General features: G+C 38.5%; 1 protein-coding gene across 3 annotated transcripts in view; it reads left to right on the top strand.

Moving 5' to 3' along the window:
• gbf1 (golgi brefeldin A resistant guanine nucleotide exchange factor 1) overlaps nucleotides 1–25,718 on the top strand; it is a 186,558-nt gene that overhangs the window by 125,546 nt on the left and 35,294 nt on the right. For all 3 annotated transcript variants that reach the window (XM_067972404.1, XM_067972405.1, XM_067972403.1), the window contains exons 12-24: nucleotides 1,353–1,564; nucleotides 1,667–1,765; nucleotides 2,882–3,076; nucleotides 3,648–3,834; nucleotides 6,466–6,603; nucleotides 7,766–7,854; nucleotides 9,014–9,216; nucleotides 10,182–10,305; nucleotides 11,323–11,448; nucleotides 14,694–14,776; nucleotides 17,229–17,465; nucleotides 18,294–18,387; nucleotides 20,803–20,979. In XM_067972404.1, the coding sequence (XP_067828505.1) occupies nucleotides 1,353–1,564; nucleotides 1,667–1,765; nucleotides 2,882–3,076; nucleotides 3,648–3,834; nucleotides 6,466–6,603; nucleotides 7,766–7,854; nucleotides 9,014–9,216; nucleotides 10,182–10,305; nucleotides 11,323–11,448; nucleotides 14,694–14,776; nucleotides 17,229–17,465; nucleotides 18,294–18,387; nucleotides 20,803–20,979 (1,964 nt within the window). The remainder of the gene's footprint in view (nucleotides 1–1,352; nucleotides 1,565–1,666; nucleotides 1,766–2,881; nucleotides 3,077–3,647; nucleotides 3,835–6,465; nucleotides 6,604–7,765; nucleotides 7,855–9,013; nucleotides 9,217–10,181; nucleotides 10,306–11,322; nucleotides 11,449–14,693; nucleotides 14,777–17,228; nucleotides 17,466–18,293; nucleotides 18,388–20,802; nucleotides 20,980–25,718) is intronic.

Raw genomic sequence — 25,718 nt, 5'->3', positions numbered from 1 at the left:
AAGCAAAATATTATTTGAATGGAGAAATACTACAAAATACTGCGGTACAGAGGGATCTGGGTGTCCTCGTACATGAAACACAAAATGTCAACATACAGGTGCAGCATGTAATCCGGAAGGCAAACAGAATATTAGCCTTTATTTCTAGAGGGATGGAGTATAAAAGCAGGGAAGTCATGCTACAGCTGTGCAGGGTGCTGGTGAGACCACACCTGGAGTACTGCGTACAGTTCTGGTGCCCTTATTTAAGGAAGGATATGCTTGCATTGGAGGCAGTTCAGAGAAGGTTCACTAGGTTGATTCCAGGTATGGAAGGGTTGTCTTATGAGGAAAGATTGAACAGGTTGGGTCTATACTCATTGGAGTTTAGAAGAATGAGAGGAGATCTCATTGAAACATACAAGATTCTGAGAGGACTCGATAGGGTAGATGCTGAGAGGATGTTACCCTTCATGGAGGAATCTGAAACTAGGGGGCGTAGTCTCAGCATAAGGGGTTGCCCGTTTAAGACGAAATGAGGAGGAATTTCTTCTCCCAGAGGGCCGTGAATCTTTGGAATTCTTTACCCCAAAAAGCTGTGGAGGCTGAGTCATTGAATACATTCAAGGCTGAGTTAGACAAATTTTTGATCAGCAAGGGAGTCAAAGGATATGGGGAAAGGACGGGAAAGTGGAGTTGAGGTAAAAATCAGATCAGTCATGATCTCTTTAAATGGCGGTGCAGGCTCGAGGGGCAGAATGGCCTACTCCTGCTCCTATCTCTTGTGGTCTTATTAAGAACAGAAAATGTTATTGACTGAAAGGTGCAAGTGGATTTGGCCTACCTTTGGAAACTTATTCCTTGAACTTGGAAAGTTGAAATGGGAATAGGTTCTACACTATGCTAACTTGTAAAATGCTTTAACATTACATTCAGAACGACTTAAATATTGTTTTTCTCGAAAGCAATTTTCTTTATTTTTGAGTGTAAACGTTCTCCTCCTATAAGAGCGCACTTTTTTTTCCACCTGATTTTCTGTCCTCGCTGTCTTCTAACTCTGTTCCCTTTTCACTTCTCGCCCTCCCTAAAGTAAACACCAACAGCTGAGCGGATAGGATCTGAGTTGGAGCAGCTTTTTCCTTGGTCACCAACAGTGTTGCTATTGGTTGACAATCAAGAAACATGCAAGAATGGCCCAGTAAAGATTCTCCTTCCAATTTTCTTTTTCTTTTTCTCCTCTCAGCAGTGAGATTAAGATTAAAAGCTTGAATCAAACTGTTTTCCATCACACTGAGACACCATGCCTCAGCACAGTTCAGACTATCGAGCAACTTTGGGCCATTCAGACTAATGTATGAGCGTGTGTCTTTCAGGTGCAGCCCTCGTTCCGTATGGCTTGCCTTGTATACGGGAGCTATTCCGTTTCCTTATATCCCTCACCAATCCACATGACCGCCACAACTCTGATGTCATGATTCATATGGGCTTGCAGTTGCTTACTATTGCATTGGAATCAGCGCACATTGCTAACTATATATCCTTGCTTGGCCTTGTTAAAGATGAACTCTGTCGGCACCTGTTTCAGGTAAGAATTTGGTATTTCATCAGATTTTTTGGACTGAGCACATTTGGTGATTTTGTATCTGAGGATATTCAACAAAAGTCTTGCATATTGTTTGTCTTTCAGCTGTTAATTGTGGAGCGTCTTAATTTGTATGCCACTTCTCTCAGGCTCTGCTTCCTTTTGTTTGAGAGTATGAGGGAGCATCTTAAGTTTCAACTTGAGGTAGGTGAAATTTAATGATGGAATTGAGTTTCAACTCAGTAATCTGGTCAAGTAGAACCTGCTTCACATGTACAATAATCAGCATTCACAGCAACTGATTGTCATGATCATCCTGAATCCTAAATTAATCTTGGTTTAGAGATCTAAGATACTGTCTTCAGTTCAGGGGGACCAAATACTTGGACATTATTTTTCGATACTGCGATACTCGTTCATTTTAAACTCAGTGAACAAATTGCGGTATCTTCACCAGCAATTTAGGATTATATTATAATTGTAGCAAAAAGAAATATGTGAGAAGTGCAAAACTATGCAGCAAAGGGTGATTGTACATATACTGGACCTGAAAGGGTATAGATTCAGAGTAATTGGGTTATAAAATGGATCTCTGCAATAATGGGCAGAACTTTCAACTTCAGCGGGGGTGTAAAACTGGTGATAGTGAATCTGCTGCCCGTTATACACCCCCAGACAGTTTTTCTCTTCATTGACCTCTGCCCAATAACTTTCTTATTGTCCTTTTGCAGTAATGGAGATGATGGCTTTAACTGGTAAATGAGTTGCAAAATGTCCTCAGTGTTTCCAGCTAATGGTTTTTTTTTAAGTTGCCCACTCTAAGCAGAAAGGATCTGATGATTTCAAGATGCATTTTGTTTAGGGAAAGATTTTAAACTCCCTACCTATTTCTGATGGACCATTTTATGCATCTGTTAATAGTGAAGAACCTAAGTTACATTTATCCAGTATTTTGCATGAAATCATAGTTTTTCTTGCAACTTGAGTGTTTGCAAGTGATATGGAAAAATATAGGTTTGTTTGAAAGGCTTTGCCTTCCATGTGGATGCTTCATTCTGGTTGATTTGTTGCATTAGATTCAGAAATTATATCAATAGCGGTGGGGAAGTTATTCCAAAGTGAATTAACAAATTGACATTTTTTCAAACTTTCTGTTGTCCACTTGCACTGTTACAAGATTATGTTTTGCAACTGTAATTGGGAACAGTATTTAGTGTCTTGCTGAGTGAGGCCATCTATATGTCTGCTATGTGTTCTATATGGATTAGGAAATTGTGACTGGCATTATGCATGGAAAATTTATGGTATTTTTTTTCCTAGATGTATTTGAAAAAACTAATGGAATTAGTCACCTCGGAGAATCCCAAAATGCCATATGAAATGAAAGAGATGGCTTTGGAGGCACTAGTCCAACTGTGGCGAATTCCAAGCTTTGCCACAGAGCTGTACATCAACTTTGACTGTGATTTCTACTGTTGTAATCTTTTTGAAGATCTTACCAAACTCCTTTCCAAGGTACACTTTGGTAAACAGACTCAGAGAATTATTGGCCCAGTTAAGTGTAGGGACTTTCTTGCCACATTAAATTCATCAAGTAAAGAGGTTTATTAAGAAGTTCAATATTTGTAATACTTGAATATTAATTTACTGGAGTTGTGGTTCTAAAATTGAGGAAATGTAAAGTGGGCTGTAGAAAGTCTGTTACAGCACAAGTCTGGTTTGTGTCATTCACTGCAAATACATGGTTTATTAATCTGAGTTTGTTGTTCAGCTTCATGATACTTTGAGGAAAGATATTAATTCCAGAACTATAAAGTCATAGATGAGAATGAGTGTAACTGTTCCTGCTGTTCAGGACTTATCTCCATTAAATATATGCTTTATATGCAAGCCTGTTTCAAGGCTTCCTTCCTTCACGATGCAAGCTTGTTGTTGAAATCTGCTGTCTTTTATGATTGTAAGCAGAATGTAAAAGAATATCAACTGAACAATCTCATTGAATTATTGATGAAAATGTGTTTCATTTAGAATTTATGGATCCGCCTTGCCAATTTTACTGAACTTTTCTTTCTGATTCTTGTTGTAGAATGCTTTTCCTGTATCTGGACAACTGTACACCACTCACTTGTTATCACTTGAGGCTTTGCTAACAGTTATTGACAGCACTGAGGCTCATTGCCAAGCCCGTGTTCTCAATAATACTTTACAGCAGGACAAAAGGGATGGAAGCAAACTGACAATAGAAATGAACCACAGCAAAGATGTCACTAATGGTAAGGAATAGTTCCAGTGTAGACTCTGTACTCCTCACATAGGCAAGTCCCACCAGAATGAATGTAATGTTTTTGACAAGCTTAATGATGGCTCTGTTGTTGAAGAGCATCAATACTTACACAAATGACCATCTGTGTTGGATGACGGTAATGCTATTCACTTTGCAGCTGAAGCTTGGGTTACGTGATATGTATGCTGACAATTATTGATGTTGCAGTTTCAATACTCAATGGCAATACATTTTCCTACAATTCACTTTTACAAACCAAGCAAAAATCAGAGTTGCCAATATCAGACAAATGCCAGGGGTGTGATTTGCACCTGTGAGTCAGCCACATCCCAAGACTTTACGTTGTGGCACAAAAATAAAAAAGGTTAAAAATGGCAGGCTGCACCCGTCACACGGACAAGGGGCAAGGCTTGCCCTTAGGTTGATCTGAGTTCCTGTCCTATTAGCCCAGATACAGCTGATCCGAGTTACTGAATTTCCTCAGTTATTATTAGAGCGACTGAGTTGCATCACCAGGTTTACTACAGAACGAAGCTTGATCATAAATCATTGAGAAGGATGAACATTGGCTGCAGTATGGAAGCAGCTGATGCTGCATTCTGCCAAAAAGGGACGCTTTGAAAGTTGAAAGAAAACTCAGAAGGCCTCCTGTGCCACCGTTCTCATTTTAATGATGGAAAGAAACTGAAATTGTCGATAAGCAACATTGTCAATCAATAAAAATCCCACTGGGGATGGGAGACAGTGGGCAGTGCTGCATGTTAGAGTGCCATGAATGCAGCTCTGCATCACAATGATGTGAGCAGAGAGTGAAAGCGTGGTTCTCATTCGAATTACTTGATAGTAACTTTAATTAGATACGTCACGCTGAATTCAGACGTAATCCATTTATCTGTAAAATCTGGATTATTGTCTTGAAGTTCGCTGAAAGATGTCCATTGTCCTTTCATGTACTAGATGGGAAGAGAAGATATTACTCTGTGTATTTAAAAACTCAATTACTCCTGCAGGCAACATATAGTTAATTTACAGGTGTGTTGTTGTTAGGCTTCAGCAGTTAGCCATTATTTTGTACCTTGGACAGTTTTAGTAGGGTTCTTAAGAAATTAGCATTTGGAATTTTTATTACTGGTAAATGCCAATGTGCTAGTGGGACACCTGTATGTCATCAAGTCAAGTGTGTAAAGATTACAGGACAAGCCCTAGGTAAATATTAATGCAATAGGTGAACAAAATTATTGACTAAGTGTAAGCAAGGTTGTAGAATGCATCTCTCTCCTCTCCCATGGAATATAGCACAGGCGAATCCAAGTTACTTGTCGCGGAAATGAACTCGTCACATTTTCGCAGCTTCTAGTTTTTGAGGGTCAGTGAAGATGTCTGTCAAATGTTTAATATTTTTTAAAGTTTATATCCTAAAAAGCTGTTTCCACGATGATTGAATTTTTAAAGTTTTACCCTATATACTTTTTTTTTTGCCATTATCCTGGGGATATCTGTTGCTGTTTGAAGATTCACTGTTTGTGATGGAATGCTGAGTTTGTGACGTAGGACTTGCAGTCTTGTGAACGTGGATTATCGGAAAATATGTTAACTCATGTTCCTAATAACTACAGCATTTCTAGTTTATTCTGAAAAAACGGACGATAATTGTTAACATTTGTTCCGCTTCTTGCTCAGGTGTCCTCAAAGATAGACTTCTGCAGCACGTAAAATCATTCCAAACATTTTCTAAGTTGCAGAGGAATGTTCATGATCATTCCCTCATTTGCTAATATGTTATAATTTCATGACCATAAACTGCAATGTTTGATGCAAAAACCAACTTTGCACATAGAAAGAATTTTATTGGTGGGAGAATATCTATTGCACTTGTATTGTTTTTACAGATTACAGAGCCTATGTTCTCAAATTGGCTGCAAGGTGAGTGATTTGTGACTGACTTTGTGTTTGAGAACTGGGATTTACAGCTGAGCTTGTGAGTGAGAATTATCAGCCCATGTAGATGATTGTAGTTTGCTCAAAGAAATTATATTGAATTGAAGAAAGATATTTTCACTTTTATATATAGATTATTAAAATAAAAGAATTGAATTGGCAGAATGTGCTTTCTTTGAAATTTTGTCAGCCATGGCACTGACAGCATTCTTGCCCTAAGTCAGAAGATTGTGGGTTCAAGTTGTGAGTTCAATCCCCACTCCAGAGATTTGAGCACATAATCTAGGCTGACACTCCCAGTGGAGTAGTGAGGGAGTGTTGCACTGCCAGAGGTGCTGTCTTTCAGATGAGATGTTCAACCGAGGCCCCGTCTGCCCTCTCAGGTGGACGTAAACGATCCCATGGCACTATTTCGAAGAAGAGCAGGGGAGTTCTCCTTGGTGTCCTGGCCAATATTTATCCCCTCAACCAACATCATTAAAACAAATTATCTAGTCATTATCACATTGCTGTTTGTGGGACCTTGCTGTGCGCAAATTGGCTGCCGCGTTTCCCTGCAATACAACAGTGACTAAACTTCAAAAGTACTTCATTGGCTGTAAACTACTTTGGGATGTCTTGAGGTTGTGAAAGGCCTTATGTAAATGTAAGTCTGTCTTCCTTTCTTTTATTTCCTGTGCAGGTATTGAAAGGACAGGGACTAGTGGCAGCTCACCTCTTTTGGATGTGGAAACGTCACTACCTCACCCCCCCACCAGTGGTCATCTTATGGCTCAGAAAATGAAACTGGGACGACAGGTTGAAGAGGAAAGTGAAACAGGTAAAGCTTCCAGCTGCTTCCAGCTAAGTGGAGAGGACCCAGGTTGTTTCAAATTATTCTGTGAGCCATATGATTAGAGCTTGACACTGAGCACTGCACAGGGACAATTCATCTATGCTTTTAGGTACCTGAAGCTTTTTCCCATTACTTGCCTGTTTGGCTCCTGTTGTGAAGAACTTGTCTTTGCCAAAATTCGACCACAGAGCAAGGTCCCTATCAAAACAAAAGCGTGGTAGTCCTTTGGAAATCTTATTGGTCACTCTTCTTGGAACTACCCCTTCTAGCAGTGGTTCACTTTGGCATATGATGTGCAAAATAGGAAATTTCTGTGAGACAAATGCAATGACAAGTTGGAATTAAATGATGGGATAGAACTTTACTTAATTTTAGTACAGACCAGTTGGGAAAATAATGTGAGTTGTGTGTAAGATAGAAGTTTCTTTCCTATGGTTTGGACTTGGATTAAAAAGAAATGGTTGGCCCCCTTCCTGGATAATTATATGTTGTACTTAGCAATTGCAGCCAGGAAAGCCCCCATGGTTAATTTGTGGTCTGTGCTGAGCTAGGCAGTATCTCAGTTCGAGGTGTAATCGGGGTGCTATATTTGGTTGCAGTATCCACGAGCTAGGGGAAGGAAAAAAATTGGCTATGGTTCCCACTCCTGATAGTTATCTGGCAGACCCTACTTGGTGCATGTGTGTTGAAGTGTTCGTGCTTGGGCTTGGCTGGTGTGGCCCTCCCATGGCCAAAGTGTATTTGAGGAAACCATACTATGTCACCTCAGTATCTTGAAAATCTTCAGTATCACAACAACCATCTGTGATTTCTTCTGGAAATGAGATGGATGGAAAGGATAAGTTCCGCTGTCCCTTTGTATTTCTAAGATGTGACCAGGTTCTATTTTTGAATATGCAATGGACTTTGTTTGTTAAAATCCTTTCTTCTTTTCAGAATCAGCATTCATGCATGAGATTGAGATTTATTCTATTACAGATAAAGACTCTTTTATCATTCTTTGGCTTGTCAGGGGTCAAATATTTCTGTCGTCAACCGAATATATTTCTGGTCAGGAAATGTGTTAAAATGTATTCCTTATAGTATATATAGACATGTTTTAAAAATTAACATAAAAGATTTCAAACTCCGATGTGTTCATTTACAGTAGAGAAGAGATCTTCCAAGAAACCACCTCGATTTTCTTCTTTCCTACCAAGTGCTCAAGAGTTATTGGAGATTAAAAGCAAGAAGAAGGTCAGTGATTTATAAAATTATGAGCATTAATTACAAAGATAGTTATGCCATTGAAGCAAGTGTAAAACTATCATTTATTTTGTTTGAATAACTTGCACGCATCCTATTTGTATTCCAATTTGTACTTAATCTTTTAAAATCTCTTCTCTTGCTCTTCCCTCCCAACTGCAACTGCTTTGCTCATGAGATGGTGAATAATAACCTTGTTGCATTCGTACTAGTTCAGAACAAATTGTTACTTGAATAGACATATAATACCATTCAGGCTTGGAGTGGCTTCCTCCTTTCTATAACCTGATACAATCTCCATAAAACCCTCCTTCGAAAGAATCTTGCTCAAAAGGGAATTCCCCTTTTGGCCCCTGTTCAGATTTCTTCTTGGCTTACAAGTGGCATACTGCTCAGTAGCTGCCACTCACGAGGTGTGCGATTGTGACCCATGTCATTCAGTTTTCCTTCCCTCCTTTTAAGGGAAAGTACTTTCCTTTGACAGACTGACCTTGAATAGTAACTTGCTGTGTGAGGAGTTCTTAAATGTTTACTGCCAATGTTTTTGAGTAAAACACATCCAGGATGTGTAAATAACTATGTGACAAGATATGCATAAAGCATCTGATACCTGTTAGAATAAGTAACTTAAAATAAAAAGGCATTTCCAAAATTATCGAGTGATGTAAACAATGGCAATATGAAGCAAAATCAAGAACCTCTCCATGGAAAGAGAGTAAAAAGAAAAAGATATTGGTAAGACTGGCTGGAACAGAAATGTCTCAAATTTCTCTATCCTCCTCTTTTTCAACCTCCTCCAAGATTGTACACAAAACCAAAAAGAGAAAAAGCTGGCAATGGTAGAAGTGAAAATAAGTATTAAATAATTCTTCTTGTAGTTATGCTAGTGTTTTAATAAAGCATAATAGGTATGTAAAATTTTTGCACTATATCCACTTGAAACTTGGGTTGTGTCAGAGAAAACATTTTGGGCTACGAGCATGAGGGTGAAATACTGGTGGTTAAGGTTGAGAGCTACTGTATTTGAGGAGGTGAATTAAGAGAATCATACAAGCAGCCTATTGATGTAACATTAAAATATACTGTTTTAATAGCACATTTATGCACTTCAAAAAGGTGATTTTTTTTTTTTTGGTTTCCCATCCTTAAGTTGCTTATTACAGGAACGGAACAGTTCAACCAAAAACCAAAAAAAGGCATTCAGTTCCTTCAGGAGAAGGGCCTGCTCGCTTCCCCTATGGACAACAGTGAAGTAGCTCAATGGCTGAGGGAAAATCCACGATTGGACAAAAAGATGATTGGCGAGTTTATCAGTGATCGGAAAAGTATGGAACTCCTGGACAGTTTTGTTGGGTATTGAAACTTTTTTTTTGAAGACTTTAGTTTTAAAAAAACCCATGTTTAATGAGTATCCTTTAGTGTATGCAAATATTAACTGGACATTCGGTCCATGGGGAAACCTTTGGTCACACAGGAAAAGCCAAAGCAGTCTTTCTTTCAGCTGGTATCTATCGTAATGCGTGCACAGGTCGGCATGTCTACCTGCCCTCCCAATAGGAAAGGTTTCAGTGGTGGTTCAAACACCATTGATTGTACCAGGGTACCTATTGATCTGCATGGTGGGTCTCTGTGGGGCTAAAATACAAGAGTGAAATTAAGGATACCTTCTATGAGGAGATTATGACATTTATTTCACATTGCATATGCAGTCTACTCATGATTCAAAGTTCATGTTTTGCGTTAACAAAATTGAATTGTCTAATACTTTGAACTAAGTATTTCTATTGACTAACACAACAAAATGGGAATTTGGTGCTAAAAATAGAATTATCAGATAATTTGAATTGATCGACTTTGAATGAAGAGGAGTAGACTGTATGGAGGAAGTGCTTTAAATTGAAAGTTGCTTTACATTTTATCTTTTTAATTCTCTTCTAGTTTTAATTCTGACATAGTGAAAATAATACAGCTGCTCCCTTTACTATTTCTTTTCCATGTGAAGTAAAACCATCACACAGCAAACCCTGTGCTGATCATACATTAATTGGCTGATCCTTACCAAATATCTGCTTTTAAAATTAAATAAAGAAAATGATAGTTTTCTGCAACCTTACAGAATTATGGTTTGTTTACCACCTGGACAGATTTCCAATTTTCATATTTTGTTTGTACAAAAGAAATGCGGATTTGTACATTGGTCCCAAATTACTAATATTTGGATTACATTGTGCGCTACATTAAAGATTAACAGACTAAAGACCTCTTAATAATTCTGAGGAAGCTAACAGTTACTGACGAGTGCTGCTTTTAAATACTAGGACGTTTACTTTCCAAGGATTGAGAGTTGATGAAGCATTGCGCTCGTATCTAGAAGCCTTCAGACTTCCTGGTGAAGCTCCTGTCATTCACAGATTACTAGAAGTCTTTACCGATCACTGGCACGTATGTACTCTGCACACTAATAAATAACAGGTTGTCAGCATTTAGAAGCTTTTGTGATGAAGGTAATCCTGAAGAATAGTAAAATTGTTCAGGTACTTGCTGGCAGCCATTACCAGCTTTTCAGAGGCTATTTGTCTACCCTACCTTTATGCTGTTGGTGTACCTTCCAGAACTACAGCTGGCAGACTCCTGTTAAATAAACTGTTCCATTTATCTGTTAGTACTAGCTTTTACGGATCTATGTTTGTACTTTAAAATTATGTAACAGAGTGGTAACACGTGGATCTTACTGGCAACGGTTTCCCAATGAGGCACGTTCCAGTCTCGATGGCGCTATCAAGGGAGATGCTAAGTGAGATGTATACTGCTTTACCACAAGAGGGAGAGAAAAGTGGGATGGGTGGAGGAAGTTTCTGAGTACCCCTCATGGACCTCTTTGGTGGAGAATGGGAGCATATTTTATTTATATTCTTGGCTGGGAATAATGCATGATGCAAGAGGCTTAAGAGAAAGGGAGAAAGGATTTTGATAGTCTATTCTTGATTCAAAGTTGCTAAATTCAAATTATTTTTAATTCTAAATGATTCTAATTAATTCCAATTCTACCCAAAAAAACTCTTGCACTGTTTCACTAAAATTATTTAATTTGAACTACTGCATAATTTTTTTTTGAGTAAAAGTGACAACTGAATTAATGGGAGTAGATTGATGTTTTGTTTTATTTTCTTTCCTCTCTAAGATGAACAGCAAATTTGTTCACTGTTTTTGCCTGTTGCTGCATCTGATTGCAATCAAAATGGCATCAAACAAATATCTTCAGTCATTGGCTACTATTTCCAATGGCTGGTGATCTAGAGGAAAAAGAGAAAATATGTGGCTGTATAACTTAAAGCAAGTCATGACTTTGTTTATTAAAGTAGTTACCTGTGAGTTGATTCTAGTTGATAAGTATCCTTTTGAACCAGTTATTGCATTTTTGAGTGGGAAATTTCTGCATTTGCCTCTTCCTCTTTACAGAAAATTAATGGCTCACCGTTTGACAACAATGATGCCTGCTTTGCACTTGCCTATGCTGTAATAATGCTCAACACAGATCAGCACAATCACAATGTTCGTAAGCAAAATGTGCCAATGACACTGGAGGTGAGTGCATCCGGGGCTTTATTTTTGCAAACATTGATTTCTTTCCCCTCGTGCGGTTACACCTATTGTGTGTATTGTTATTGTTATAGGAACATAGGAACAGGAGTAGGCCATTCAGCCCCTCGTGCTTGCTCCGCCATTTGATAAGATCATGGCTGATCTGTGATCTAACTCCATATACCTGCCTTTGGCCCATATCCCTTAATACCTTTGATTGCCAAAAAGCTATCTATCTCAGATTTAAATTTAGCAATTGAGCTAGTTTCAATTGCCGTTTGCGGAAGAGAGTTCCAAACTTCTACCACCCTTTGTGTGTAGAAATGTTTTCTAATCTCGCTCCTTAAAGGTCTGGCTCTAATTTTTAGACTGTGTCCCCTGCTCCTAAAATCCCCAACCAGCAGAAATAGTTTCTCTCTATCCACCCTATCTGTTCCCCTTAATATCTTATGAACTTCGATCAGATCACCCCATAACCTTCGAAACTCTAGAGAATACAACCCCTATTTGTTAAAAAGACAATACAACATGAGAAAGTATGGAAACAAGGAAAGGCTTTTCAGTTCACCCTCTACAAATAAACGTGCAGCCTGTCAACTTAACAAGTGCTCAAACCACTGGATGCTGTCCTCGTAAGAGTTCGCGATATAGGAGCCACGTTAGTTATACGGTCTTCCTCCGCCTCTGCTACATTTAGTGCTTCATTCTGAAACCATTCCTCCCTTTTCACCCCCGCCCCAATTTTAGCAGCAGTTTATAATCTGGGAAAAGATTAATTGTTAAATTTTTGCCATAGGTATCAATAGTGGCACAGGATTATCTTGGGTAGATCCAGAACCTTCCATAATGTGTTAGAATTACTGAGCTCTTTTGTTTTGTTGCAAACCATTATCCTGAGGTAAACAGGTAGTTAAGGTCGTTGAAAGAAATGTAATTTTTGAAACAAAATTGAAGGGCAATAAACAAAACAGCTCTTTCCTTCTGGACAATGGATAATTGTATCCACGGCCTGGCCCATCTTCACAGATGGTAGCGAGTGGGCAAAGTTCACAATTGCAGCACGTGCTGGTTTTGTTCGGTCACACAGAGCTTTTGAACCAAAGTAGAATTTGTTTTCAGGGTGTCCTGAGTAAGACCGTCAGATAAAGGAGGGGGTGGGAATTGTTGGCCCCCGCATTGGTTAATTGGTGGTAGGAATTGAAGGCAAGTTATCAGCATCATATCATTCTGTTTTTTTGAGAAGACAAATTGTGACCAGTAGATGTTAACAAAAGGTTGTCTGTGCTTGAACGATGACTGAAAATAGAATTTCACCAGCGTACAAGATCTGATGGGCAGAGAAGTTGTGTGTGATTTTGTAATTTACTTTTGAACATTGTGCCCTGACCTAACTTAATGTGTGTATTTGACGTTTGAGGCAGTCACTTTAAAATCTATTTGTAGAGGACAATACAGACAGTGCCACACCCTGTCAGATTAAGGCTTCGGATGGACACAGACCACCCACCTGATCCTGACTCTTTTGAATTGCTGCTATTATTTGGAAAAAAGGGACTTTAAATATCCCCACAGGCCTGATGCTTTAATTAAAGTTTTAAAAGCCACTTAACCCTTTTTGTCACCTTGCTGATGTTGGCACATAAAGTAACTCCATTAGAATTCGCTCACATTGGTGACTGCGTTTTAGAGCTGTCCTGTTTGCAATGCTGCTCCTAACATTCATGATCAGTTAAGGGCTGTTCATGCCATTGTAATTTGAAAGGGGTGGTGTCAACTCCTTGGGAAGATTTAACCCAGTAACGCCATCATGTGGATGCGAAGAAAAGTTTGCTTTAATTTAAAGATGACCACTTTTGCAATGTGGTTCTCTGGTATGATTGCCGTAAGTTAGTAGCAGAGATCCTTATTTATCAGTTTAATACACTTTCTGAATTTGGATGATTGTTCCTTTAAGAAAAAAATAACATTTATATAATGTCTTTCACATGCTTGGGATGTGCCAAAGTGCTTCACAGCCAATGCATTACTTTTGTAGTCACTATTCTGCAGGCATGTGCGGCAGCCAATTTGTGTGGATCAAGGTCCCACGAACAGCAAATGAATCATGATCCGATAATCTGGTGTTGGTTGAGGGAGGAATGCTGGCTTGAACACTGGACCAAGTCCCTGTTGTTCTTCGAATAGTCCCAGTGGATCTGATCAGACATGTCATTGAAAGATGACCATTGATCAACAATGCAGAAGTCGCTCAGTACTGCGCTGGAGTGTCTGCTCTAGTCCATTGTGGGGCTTGACCCCATGAACTTCTGACTTCGAGGCAGTACTGCTACTAACTGAGCCAAGCTGACACCATGCAGAGTGCGAGTTGGGGTCCTGTCAGGTGATGCTGTGGCAACATTATTTGCACCTTTGAAGTTGGGCAGTCACATGGTCTCGTCCAAGATAAATGCAGGTAGCCATTTACTGTTACATCTCCGGAGTCATACAACATGAAACCCAGGAAAGTCAATTGAATTTTTTTGGACTGCTATACCTGTGGAACATACTCTTTTCAGGAATTTTCTCCATGGTAGTGTAAGTAGTTAACAATCTCCTCCCAAATAAAATGTTGCCATTTAAAACTATGGAGTGGTCTTTTGAAGAAATATTTCTCTTCATGCCCTTTCTGACTTCCATACTGACTCGAATTATTTGTGGTAATTTTGTAAGATCATTGCTTCATTAAATAATAAAATGATTATTCCATGCTAATGGATAGATGAAGAAACTTTCAATTTTGCTAACCTTGTCAAGATCAACGTTGAAGCCTTCCTTTTAAAACTCCAAGTGAAAGATAAGTTTTCTTTGACAGACAAAATCAACAGTAATTGAACTTGTTCACTATAAAATAAGCTTTTAAATCCCTTTACATACCTAAAATAGTGCTGTGTTTCATCAGATAGCCCGCTTGACCTATTCCTTGAAATCAGTTTAATAAACTGAAAGCTAAAACATGTACCAGGACTGCACCTGTCCATCATGTTGTTTATAGTAAGGAAAGTGAATGATATATTTTCAATGTTGATACATTAAGGTGACTTTACAAGAATTTCATCATGTGTCTTATCCACCCCTTTTTAAATTGTTTATTTGGGTAGGTGGGGATTGGGGGGGGGGGTTGGTGGTTGGGGAAGGGGCAGTATCAACTACCAAGCGATTATACCAAGAATTTTTGGTCTTTAATTTTGTTGCCTTTTCTCCTGCTGCAGCAATTCAAAAAGAATTTGAAAGGAGTCAATGGCTCCAAAGATTTTGACCAAGATATGTTAGAGGACATCTATAATGCCATCAAGTAAGTTTGTTTCACTTAAAACTTTCACTTCTAGTCAGCTTTTAATGACCTTACTACCTTCATAGTTGTAACAGCAATGTACAGAGTGAAGTGCAGCTAATAGATAAATTCTTCTACAAAGAAGGTACAGCACAGAAACAGGCCATTCGGCCCAACAGATCTATGCCGGTGTTTATGCTCCTTGTGAGCATTCGTTTTGTAAAGGATATTTCTAAATCATGTTTTAGAAGTGAACTTTATACAATGGAGAGTAATTAATAGAGACTTCAGTAGCTTATATTTATTGATTCTTTGTGAGCATCATTGTATTTAAACAGAAAGACTGATTCATGGTGATACTCGAGAGAGAGAATTAAAGAGGAGTATCACTTGGCACAGGGATTGATGGTGCTTTTACACTATGGGGTAAATCTAGTGAGGCCCTGCACTGATTGCATGTAATTGGTGCATATTCGAAAATCATGGCCAGCAAAATTTGCCCTTAAAACTTGGCTGCGGAAGTGAACCAGAAATTATTTCACTGTGATACTGAGGTTGTTCTGTAAATGCACCCTCAATTGCTCTCAGTGCCATACCGCTTGATGTATTTACTCACTGTGAGCTGTTGGTGTAACCTTATAAAGCAACTCTTTAAAGAAGCATTGTGTGGTGAATAGAGATTTTAAATTGGCAAGAAGTGTGAAGTCTCGCCTTTAGAGATAGTTCAGTCACAGTTAGTAAGAGTGAACCCATTGGTGACCTGTTTCAGAAATGTAAAAAATGTATTTAATTCACTTCAAGGGCAAATCACTATAGCTAATAAATGAAAGATCACCGCTCAAGTATGAATACCCACGTAATAAGCTAAAGCAATATTTGGCCGCTGGCATTCGGTCTAGTTCATATGTTCCTCATAAACCTGGGTGGCTGAGATGTGGTTTTAAAAATAGTAGTATTAAAGCTGTTGGAAAAGCCAGTCAGATGTTTGCAAGCTATTTATATTGTTACCCTTCCTATCCTGGGAGTCATTTCACCTTGGTCGCATTTACCAAATGGTTTACACAAGTATGTACATTTTGATACTTCAATGTTTATAAATTCATATGAAGTTTATGGGAAGGAAGAACTTGTCAAAGATTTTAAAAATATTGCAAAATAAAATTCTTGATTTAATTTACTATAATGCCAGGGATTGGTTGCTTCAAAGATTAAGAGCTCAAACTGCCTGAGATGCAGGATGTTCATGCTTTAGCCTCAGATGGTTTCAATCTGGGAACACATGCAATTCATAATTCTTGAAAGCTACTTTACTTTTGCATTTAGTATTAAAAAAAATTATCTGCACCACCTACAGAGATTAATGGCAAGAGTAGTTGACTCATGGGAAGATTTTATATTTCTAAAATTAACTCTGAAGAAAGAGCCAAGCATTTATATAGCACCGTATCACATCCTCAGAGCATCCCAAAGCACTTTGCGTCCAATGAATTACTTTCTAAGATTAGACACTCTTGTTATGTAGGGAAACGTAAGTTGAATATTTTACATGATCATGTAACTCTGAAGATTGGAAGCTGTTGATTAGGATACTCATACATATACACACCAACCTGGAAAAAAAGCTGAAAACTCAAAATAATGACTGACAACTCAAACAACTCAGAATATAGGCCTGTGATCAGGGTCATAGGTTTATGGTTACTGAATAAGTTAAATTCTTGTTATTGCAAGGGATTCCAAGGTTTTTCACCAGTGTTTTCAGAATCATATTTGGTCCATTTATCCATGAAAACTGAAACCTAATAGGCTTGCTAGACTGATTTTTATCAGAAAATGCTGATCCCACTCAGCAAGCCCTGTTGGAGTGTAATACTAATGTGAATGCACTCCTGGGATTGAACCAGGAAAATTATTGGTCTGTGTGACTGAGTACCGCAGCAGGTAAAGCATTTACCCAATGAACTGCCGACATTTCTTAAAATCATATCTTAATAAATTCACTGCTGTTCAATAATGTTGATTAAACCACCTAACTAAAAAGACAAAAATAGCTATAGAGAAACTGGAAGGTCACAGGATGGTATTCAAAATGTGTCAACTAAATTTTGTTTTAATAATTAGCCTTTCTTAATTTTGCAGTGTCTTCAGATTTTACAACCATATTTGATGTTGCCCCTTGCTTCCATTTTGTGGATTACTTTTGGGTCAGAAGAGTGATGATGGTACTGAGTTTACCTGTACAAGCTGATGTACATTATACAAATTGGGGAAAAAAAACTTCCCTCTGTAATTTTTTTCCCTCTTCCCCAAAATGAAACCTTTACAAAATTTGATGAGAATAATTATTTTACCATTCGGATCCCCATACAAACTGAATTTACTTATTATTTACAGAGCCAAATGTGCCATAACATTCCTGGGTTGCTATATGTGCCAGTACAATATCTAAAATGAACTTCATTTTTTACCCCAGGAACGATGAGATTGTGATGCCAGAGGAACAAACGGGTTTTGTGAGGGAGAACTATATGTGGAATGTACTTTTAAATCGTGGGAGCTCATCAGAAGGCATTTTCCTCCACGTACCCCCTGGAAGCTACGATCACGACCTATTCACCATGACCTGGGGTCCCACCATAGCTGCGCTTTCCTATGTTTTTGACAAGAGCTTAGATGAAACTATAATACAGAAGGCAATATCCAGTTTCAGGTAAAAGTTATGCGACATTATTACTCGTGTCTTCAAATTAGCTCATTATAATAAAGGAGGGATCGCTATGGTAGAAAGCAGGTATTCACATTTGGCAAAAGTGCACATGTAGAACAAGAGCTCAGTCGGGTCACGGTTGAATTCTGTCTGGAGCAGTGATTACTGATATTCTTCTGTGTATAATGCTGAAATGGAGGACCTTCAGCTGAGTGAAAGTACTCTGCTGCATCTCTTGCTATGCCAACACAAAACAGATTCCAACACTGAATAAACTTGCGGTTTTGAGTCGTGACCACTGTACTGTTGAGCAATGCTTTCAGCATTAATTCATCCATAAGCAAAACCCTATAGTGAATCTTCATGTATTCTAAAAGTATATTAGGGAGGTTGTCACCATCAGTAACACTTAAAATCTAAAGTTGAGAACAACTTAGATCAACTCCTGTTTTTCTGTCATTTGGTTTTGCTTTGTTTTTATTTGAGCACTCATAATTTCAGGGAGTGGAAAATGTTTGACCAGTATGTGTCTGTACTGGGCAAAATACTGAAAATTATTGATAAGACTTGTATGTTGTTTATTTCAAAAGCTCATTTATTCAGGTATCTTAGTATAAGTGTATTCTTCACTGAAATTGTTATAGAATACAATTAATAACTATTATGCTCCATTGAACTTGCACAAACTATGTTTGGCCATTCAGAGTGTTCTATCTTAAATGCATGATCAAATCATACTCTATGCTTTGTTTAACCTTTTCCATAGTTGGAACCTAAAAGACTGATTAATCATTCTGTGCAGTGATGATTTTTTTTCTCTCCCATGTTCAGGAAATGTGCAATGATCTCGGCTCATTATGGACTAAGTGATGTGTTTGACAACCTTATCATTTCCCTGTGCAAGTTTACAGCTCTTAGCAGTGAGGTTGGTGCTTTATAATACTTCATTGTTTCACCTAACTGCTGAGACTGTGTTCTGAAAGTTACTGAGGTAATTTATACACTGTGCCACTTGTGCTTTGCTTTGGTTAATGTTAGTAATGAAGACATTTCAAAAAAATGTAAGCCTTGATTTTGAGTGAAGAATTTCACCTCATTTGAATCTTGCAGTATTCATGATGGGTGATTTATAGTACTGAGTTCCACTTTGTTGTCTTATTGGTGAGGAATAATGCAGGATACATCTGTTAGACACAACTTTTATCCAACAGTGTAGATTTTAGAGTGTGATGTAAGGTCTGTTTGATATGTTGGTGAAATATTCTTTCTGTATCTTCATAATGAACAAGAAACAAAACAAAACTAAAAATCAATTGACTTTGAAACTATCCAGTATTCATTTGATACAACTGAAAATTATATTTTGGTGACAAAATTGCTTCAAGTTCCTGTTACAGTCGTATATATCTATATCTGTAGCCTGGCAGCAAATTCTTAAATCTATAGGTGCCAGGCTATGAAAACCCATTTTAACAGTATAAGGATTGGGAGCCAGTTCATTGATGCCAGGTTCCCAGAATCCAAATTGCAATATAAAAGCAGTTTAAGAGAAACAATGTGTGAAGCTTTTCAATGTATTGCCCTGTGTTTCAGCTATCTGTCTCCTGTTCAAATTTAACTGACAACAGGGAGTATATTATCCACTTGTTAAATAACGACAGTACATTTATTACATCATGAGCTGCATTGTTCAGACCTTCGAATAATTATCGTGTTTGGTTTTAGCTGTTCCCTTTTAGCGCATCTTGAACAAGTGGATTAACAGTTGATGCTGCAGTGCTAGAATCAGAATTAAAAGAACAATATAAAAGCAGCATTAATCTTGTATCATTGTTACCACAATCCCCCTCTGTCACATTATCTGCCCACCAAATTACATTGTCTGATGGATTACTTTTTTGGGCAGGGAGGTATGTAAATAATTTCATTTAAGAAATATATTCAGAACTTTCAACATTAGATTTGTTTAGGTACAATGTTAATGGAAGCTGTACCTTTAAATTGTATTCATTGAAATTGCTCTTATTTTTAAATGTTTGTGTCGTCAACTTAAATCTTCCTTACTTAAATGCTGGTGTACAGCTTTGAATTGGATTATCAAGTTTGCGCAGAAAAGTCCATCTGACACATTTGCCACTGTCAAAGGTTTATCAATTTATCTGCTAAACCTTTCTTTGAAATTGCTTTCAAGAATTGTCAAATAAAAGTAAGGGAAAAATGTTTATATAGGAGAGGAAAGTTCAGAATTAATTAAACCTTTATGCAAGATACCTTTTGGCCTATTTTAAGGTGAGGACATTTTGAACACACAAAAATAAGCGACAACACGGTGTTGTGATATGTAATGGGGTTTTTAACGTGATACATATTATGCAATTTGGGAATTTAGTAAAGTTGGTGCTAGTGAGCAAAACCCACCTGACAGGACATTCACAAGATCTACAATGTAATATGAAAGTTAAAATGGAGAGATAAAAATAAATCATTCTTTCTTTCTTTACACTGCATAAGTGTGTACTGATAATACAAAGCATTTTGCATTAATTTAAAAAAAAAACTAATCATTTGAAGTTAAGCAACATAAATAGCACAGCACAGTTGGGATTTAGCATTTAAATAAGAGATAATTAAACTCTTGAATTGAGGAGTTGACTGTACATTTTTAGAAAATTTCCAACACATGAACTTCAAAAACATTGGAGACAATTGATAGTGCAGTGATCTCCCACTCAGCTATCGTCTCCCTCCTAATTCATACTGGATTTTACAATTAAGCGACAGCACCCTTTCGGTCCACAACTGCTAAATGTAAACTTGTCACATCCTGTCAGTGGCTAGATTTCACTAGATTTTATGACTGGTGTGGACTCAAGCTTTAACACTGTAGCCCCAGTATCCATATCATCCCCCCCCCTTTCAAAAATTTGAAATAAGATTTGCTTTGATAAAATAGTGGACATTGAGTTTCGCCACCCCATTTAACGGACTTGCTGGTGAAGCATGTTTCTCTGCCAGTTTGAGAGCGTGACAACAATCTTGCTCCTCCTTGGCCTCATGCCAGCTAGTTTTTTCGCTTCCCCTGTGCCTGCTGCTGGCGTTGTTTCTCCTCATTGACCTCAAATCTATATCATGCTCTCTCCCTGCAGTCCGTGTTCCTTTTCCTTCTATGTCGCTCAAACTCCAATTGAAACTCGTGCTCTTTTGGCTGAATCGCTCACCTTCATTTTTTTTAGTGGGATGCCAACCGTGCCAACGAAAGCTCAACCCCTTTTGATTAAATCGGCTACAGTCACCGTGCTTTTTTGCTGCTAATCCATCGTATTGTGTTCTTTTCCTGCAGTCTGTAGAGAATCTTCCAAATGTTTTTGGGAGCAATGCAAAGGCTCAAGTGGCAGCTAAGACTGTGTTTAATTTGTCGCATCGTCATGGTGACATTCTTAGAGAGGGATGGAAGAACATTATGGATGCAATGCTGCAGCTTTTCCGTGCTGAGCTTTTGCCCAAAGCCATGGTGGAGGTAAGCATTTCCTCCTGAATTGTTTTTCATTGTTAAATTCAGGTCAATACTTGTGGTAACCCGTGCACCAAGAAGAAAAATGACAAGTTTATAATAAAATATATGGCTGTTGTGATGTTTGTTCTCTGACATAAAGGACTGTATAATTTTTTGTATACATATAACAACATCAACATAGTTATTGAGATGTATGTTTCATGTAACATAGTAAATTTTTCAGAAAATTCTGGGTCACTTTATAGTACAGTCCTAATATAAATGCTAAAATGAAGAAATAATACTGGTAGAAGACAAGAATCTAATGTGAATTGCTTTCTTGAGTTTCGTAACTCCACGGTACACAGATGTTCAAACAAAGAAGAATCTGGCAATGGTCCAAGTACAAAAGTGGGTGGTGGTTCACATTTATTCTTTGGGAGTGAAGACGTTTTCACTGCCCAATAGAAAAATAATTTACTTGAATAAAGAACAAATCCACACAATAGTTGGCTGGACCCACCCCAGGATTTCCTAGCAGCACTGTAAGAGCACCTTCACCGCACAGACTGCAGCCGATTAAGAAGAAGGCCCACCGCCACCTTCTCAAGGCAACTCGGGATGGGTAATAAATGCCGGCCTCGCCAGCAACACCCACATCCCCAGAATGGATTTTAAAAATAGCAGAATTAGAAAGATGGAAAAGATCATTCATATCTGAAAACAGAATATCTCAATGACATTGGTGAGTTCCAGGAATTCTTTCAAAATACACAAGAACATCTTAACCATCTCAAGAATGGCGTGATGTAATTTGAAAGCCTTGCACAAAGAAGTTTTTCCCTCCGATTAAATCAGTTGACAGCATGATTCCTGTGATGTCCAGGAACACTGAGCAGCAAATGCTGCAGTAAAGATTTGAGGCATTGGTATGGAAAATCTCAGTTAATAAAATATATTAAACAGAAGTTGAATAAAAGCTCAGGAAACAAATGCTGGAAATATACAGCAGGTCCATCAACATCTGAAAGAGGCAAGCTCGGTTAACATTGGGTGGGAATCTAATCAGAACTCGAAAAAGATATGTGAGGCCCTTTATAGGATTGACCAGCACAAAGAGGAAGAAGTGAAGTTTATTGGTCAACTATACTAACTATTAGTACTAGGAGGCAGCTGATGGGTTTAATGTCATTGTTAAAAAGCTGGAAGAGGTGAAAAGTTATGGGCAGCACACAAAGCGCAGTCAGGCTGTGAAAAAGCATTAGTAAGACATAAGGTGAGTAAAATAGTTCCATAATAAAAGGGAATGTGACTGGGAGAAACTGGCAAGGAGACACAGCTCAGGTCAAAAGTTTTTAAAATTAATGCTCAGACCAGAGGGCTGTCGAAGGCCCACGGGGGAGGAAGTTGAGATGCTGTTCCTGAAGTTTGCGTTGAGCTCGTCGCAAGAGGCCAAGGATGGAAAGTTGGAGTGGGAGTTGGGCAGTCGAAGTATTAGCCAATGGAAGATTGGGCTTCTGCTTTCAAAAAGAATGGCAATGTTTAACAAACCGTGATCCAATCTGCGTTTAATCAACAGAAAGCAAGGTTTATGGACTAAATGTGTGCTCTATTCAGTTCTATTTTTAATAATGTATGTGGATAAGATACTGTTCGAAGGATTATTACCATTATATCCTTCAAATTGTGTTTTTGATCACACAAATACACCACACTATCGTACAATAATAGTACACAAGTGCCTGGAGGGCACAATAATTTGAATGTAATTGTTCTCATATTATTTTCCCTTACCTGTTTTTTGCCCTTACTTCGCTTCTTCCTTAAACCATTGTAACATACTGATTCCATCTCTTCTGGAGTTGGGAGTGGGCGGGGCAGAAAAAGTTCTTTGTGGAATATTGGTGCCAGACATTTGAATGAGAAAAATCACAACTCTGCGGCGAAGGGCCCATTACTGCTGAAATTGTAGTTATATCCGTTTCCATTTATCCTTCTGTGATTATCTGCCTGTTCCTTACCTGACCTTCCAAAAGTTAAGCATTGCACGTTCAGTTAATCACTGATGTAAGATGCTGGTTTTACTAATCTGCTGAAATCTGAGCTAGCTGTTAATCTCAGATACATTAACAGATTGCCATGGTTTAAAATTTGCCAAGCGCTAAAATCAGCTTTAAATGGTTTGTTGACTTCTGGTTATTCTAGCTTGACAAGTCATAAATCCCAACTAAATCCATAACCTGAAACCAGAACATAATTTGAGAAGCTGATTTCTGAGAAAAGCGGCTACTTTTTCCCCATCAGAATCTCTAAATTATTGCATTTCCCTTGATTTCAAGCTGAAGTTAGGTAGCGTTGTGATAATCGCATTCTTGCAGAAAAACGCACATGTTTTTTTAGTGAAATTCCGCTGTGGTGGGCTGGTGATGATATTGCAGATTTATCCTGTTGAAAATGATGGGACAGCACTTTCTATTCAGTCAGGATGGTTAGAAGCATGAATAGATGCCATGTCTTTCATTTTTGTGATGCAGCTGAAATTTGCTGTGCGTACCGTAAATCTTGGATTATAATACGCATCTGAGCTTTGATCCATGAGTTCTAAGAAAAAGTTAGTACTTTGCATGATACTCCCGTGACCCCACACGACCTATAGTGCAGCAGAGAAGTTTAAGATAGTTGAGTACGCTGCGTTGTAATCAGTAGGGCGAATGACGGAGTGTTCCAGGGGAATGTGACGGGGTTCTAAAAAAAAATTGACTAGAGAACATTCCGTGGGGGGAAAAAATGGTTGAGTGTCGTCAGTGCGCTTAACATCTGTAAAGGATGAAGTACTAAAAGACGTCCTGGAAGAAGAGATAATGAAACAACTAGGTGGGTGTGGTTATGTAAGAGAGAGGAGCCGGCATGGATTTATATTTTGCCTAACATTCACTGGAGTTCTTGGAGGAAATAATGGATCTTGTTGGCCATGGAAATTCTGTGGTTGTCTTTAGATTTCTGCAAGGCTTGTGATTCCATGTCACACAAGCAATTAGCCCACAAGGTGGGAAGACATGGAATTGGTGGTGAGCTACTGAGGTGGATTGGAAATTGGCTAAACCAGTGAAAGCTAAGGGTGCATGAGTTGCACCAGCAGGGAATCAGTGCTGGGGCCATTGATTTGGAGCTAGGAACAGGTGCAATGCTAAGTCTGCAAATGATACCATTTTTGGGGGGCAGAGGGAGTGGGCAAACCAAAATACAAAGATGGTTGGGAATGCGGGCTAATGAATAGTAAATTACATTTAACGTGGGCACATGCAAGCTAATGAAACAAGGGAAGGGAACCAAACAGTGATAATGTAAACTAAATGGCTGTAGATACAGGACACATCACAGGAGAGCGTTCCGGGGGGTGTTGGTGGATAGCCTGCTGTCCAGCAGCAGTAACGAAAGCTAACTGGATCTTGGGATATATAGACAAAGGAATAAATCACAAATTGTATTGATAATGAGTCAGCACAAGTTACTGATATGCCCACATCTGGAGTACTGCTTACAATTCTGGTCCCCACATTCGAGTATCGAAGGCGGTATAGAAAAGATTAATCAAATGGATACCTAACTTAAGGCGTCTGAACTATGTGGAGAGTTTGAAAAGGCTTACTCTGGAGAAGGGAAGGCTCAGGGGAGATATTATTCAAGTATTCAAGATTCTTAAGGAATTTGATAAATTGATAATATGTTTGAGATTCCCTCAAGCTCCAGGACCAATATGGTTTATATTTAAGAACCAAACCCAGACCCCCCAGGGCGGCAGAAGCAGATAGTGTGGAATAATTTAAGGGAGAATTGGATAAATATTTGAGGGGGTGTATGATGGAAAGGTACTTGGGGCCAGCCAGATGGAATCCTCTCTGCTCTTGTACTTTCCTTTGTTCTATAATGATCAACAGCTCTCTGAGAGTTTAATGGTGTGGGTCAGTGCGAACAGGAGTTGCGATCAACATTATCAAATTCGAGTTGAAGCTATATATCTGGCTAAAAGTATGGGTATCTTCTTTAAGGCATCAAGGGGCTTGGGGAAAACATTTTATAAACTTCCTGATGATGAGAAACTTAACCAGTCTCAATGATTCATGGTGAAGCAGTGCAAAAATACAAAATTTTGGACCATTCTTTATTGCAAATATTCATCTAACTCCACTCACGTGCCAGGTTGCATGTTCTGTAATCGTCCTTGATTCATTCATCAGATGCACAAATGCCTTGTGTCAATAAAGAACAACTTTACAGCAGAACTCACCTGACGATGTTTCCCAGGTGAATGATGCACATGTTGCAGCCACTAGATGTAATGATAAACAGCCAATGAAGGTCTCCCTGTGATTGAGGTGAAATAGCTGGATAACTTATGGGACACATTTCTTCACTGCCTGAGGTTGTATGCTGATTCTGATGGAAAACATGTTGGCTGTGTGATAGCATTGAATCCATGAATTATTGTGAGTGGCTTCGAGAAATGCTGCATACCTAACGTAGATGGCACTGAAGTTGAGATGAACTTCAAGTACATCAAAGACATCACCTAGGATGACAACACTGGACCATGCACATGATTTAGCTGATGTTGACTATCGTGTTCACTTCAAATCTGATGATGATTCTGGATTTGAAGGCTTCCAACCTTCAATGGGAAACACCTCCATGCAGTTCATAATGAGCAGTGGGTTGCAACTTTAGATGGGCTGGAACAGTGGCTCCCTGGGAAGCCAGGCTGG

Source organism: Heptranchias perlo, chromosome 36, assembly GCF_035084215.1.
Source record: "Heptranchias perlo isolate sHepPer1 chromosome 36, sHepPer1.hap1, whole genome shotgun sequence".
NCBI lineage: Eukaryota > Metazoa > Chordata > Chondrichthyes > Hexanchiformes > Hexanchidae > Heptranchias > Heptranchias perlo.
This window is presented reverse-complemented; position numbering and strand designations above follow the sequence as displayed.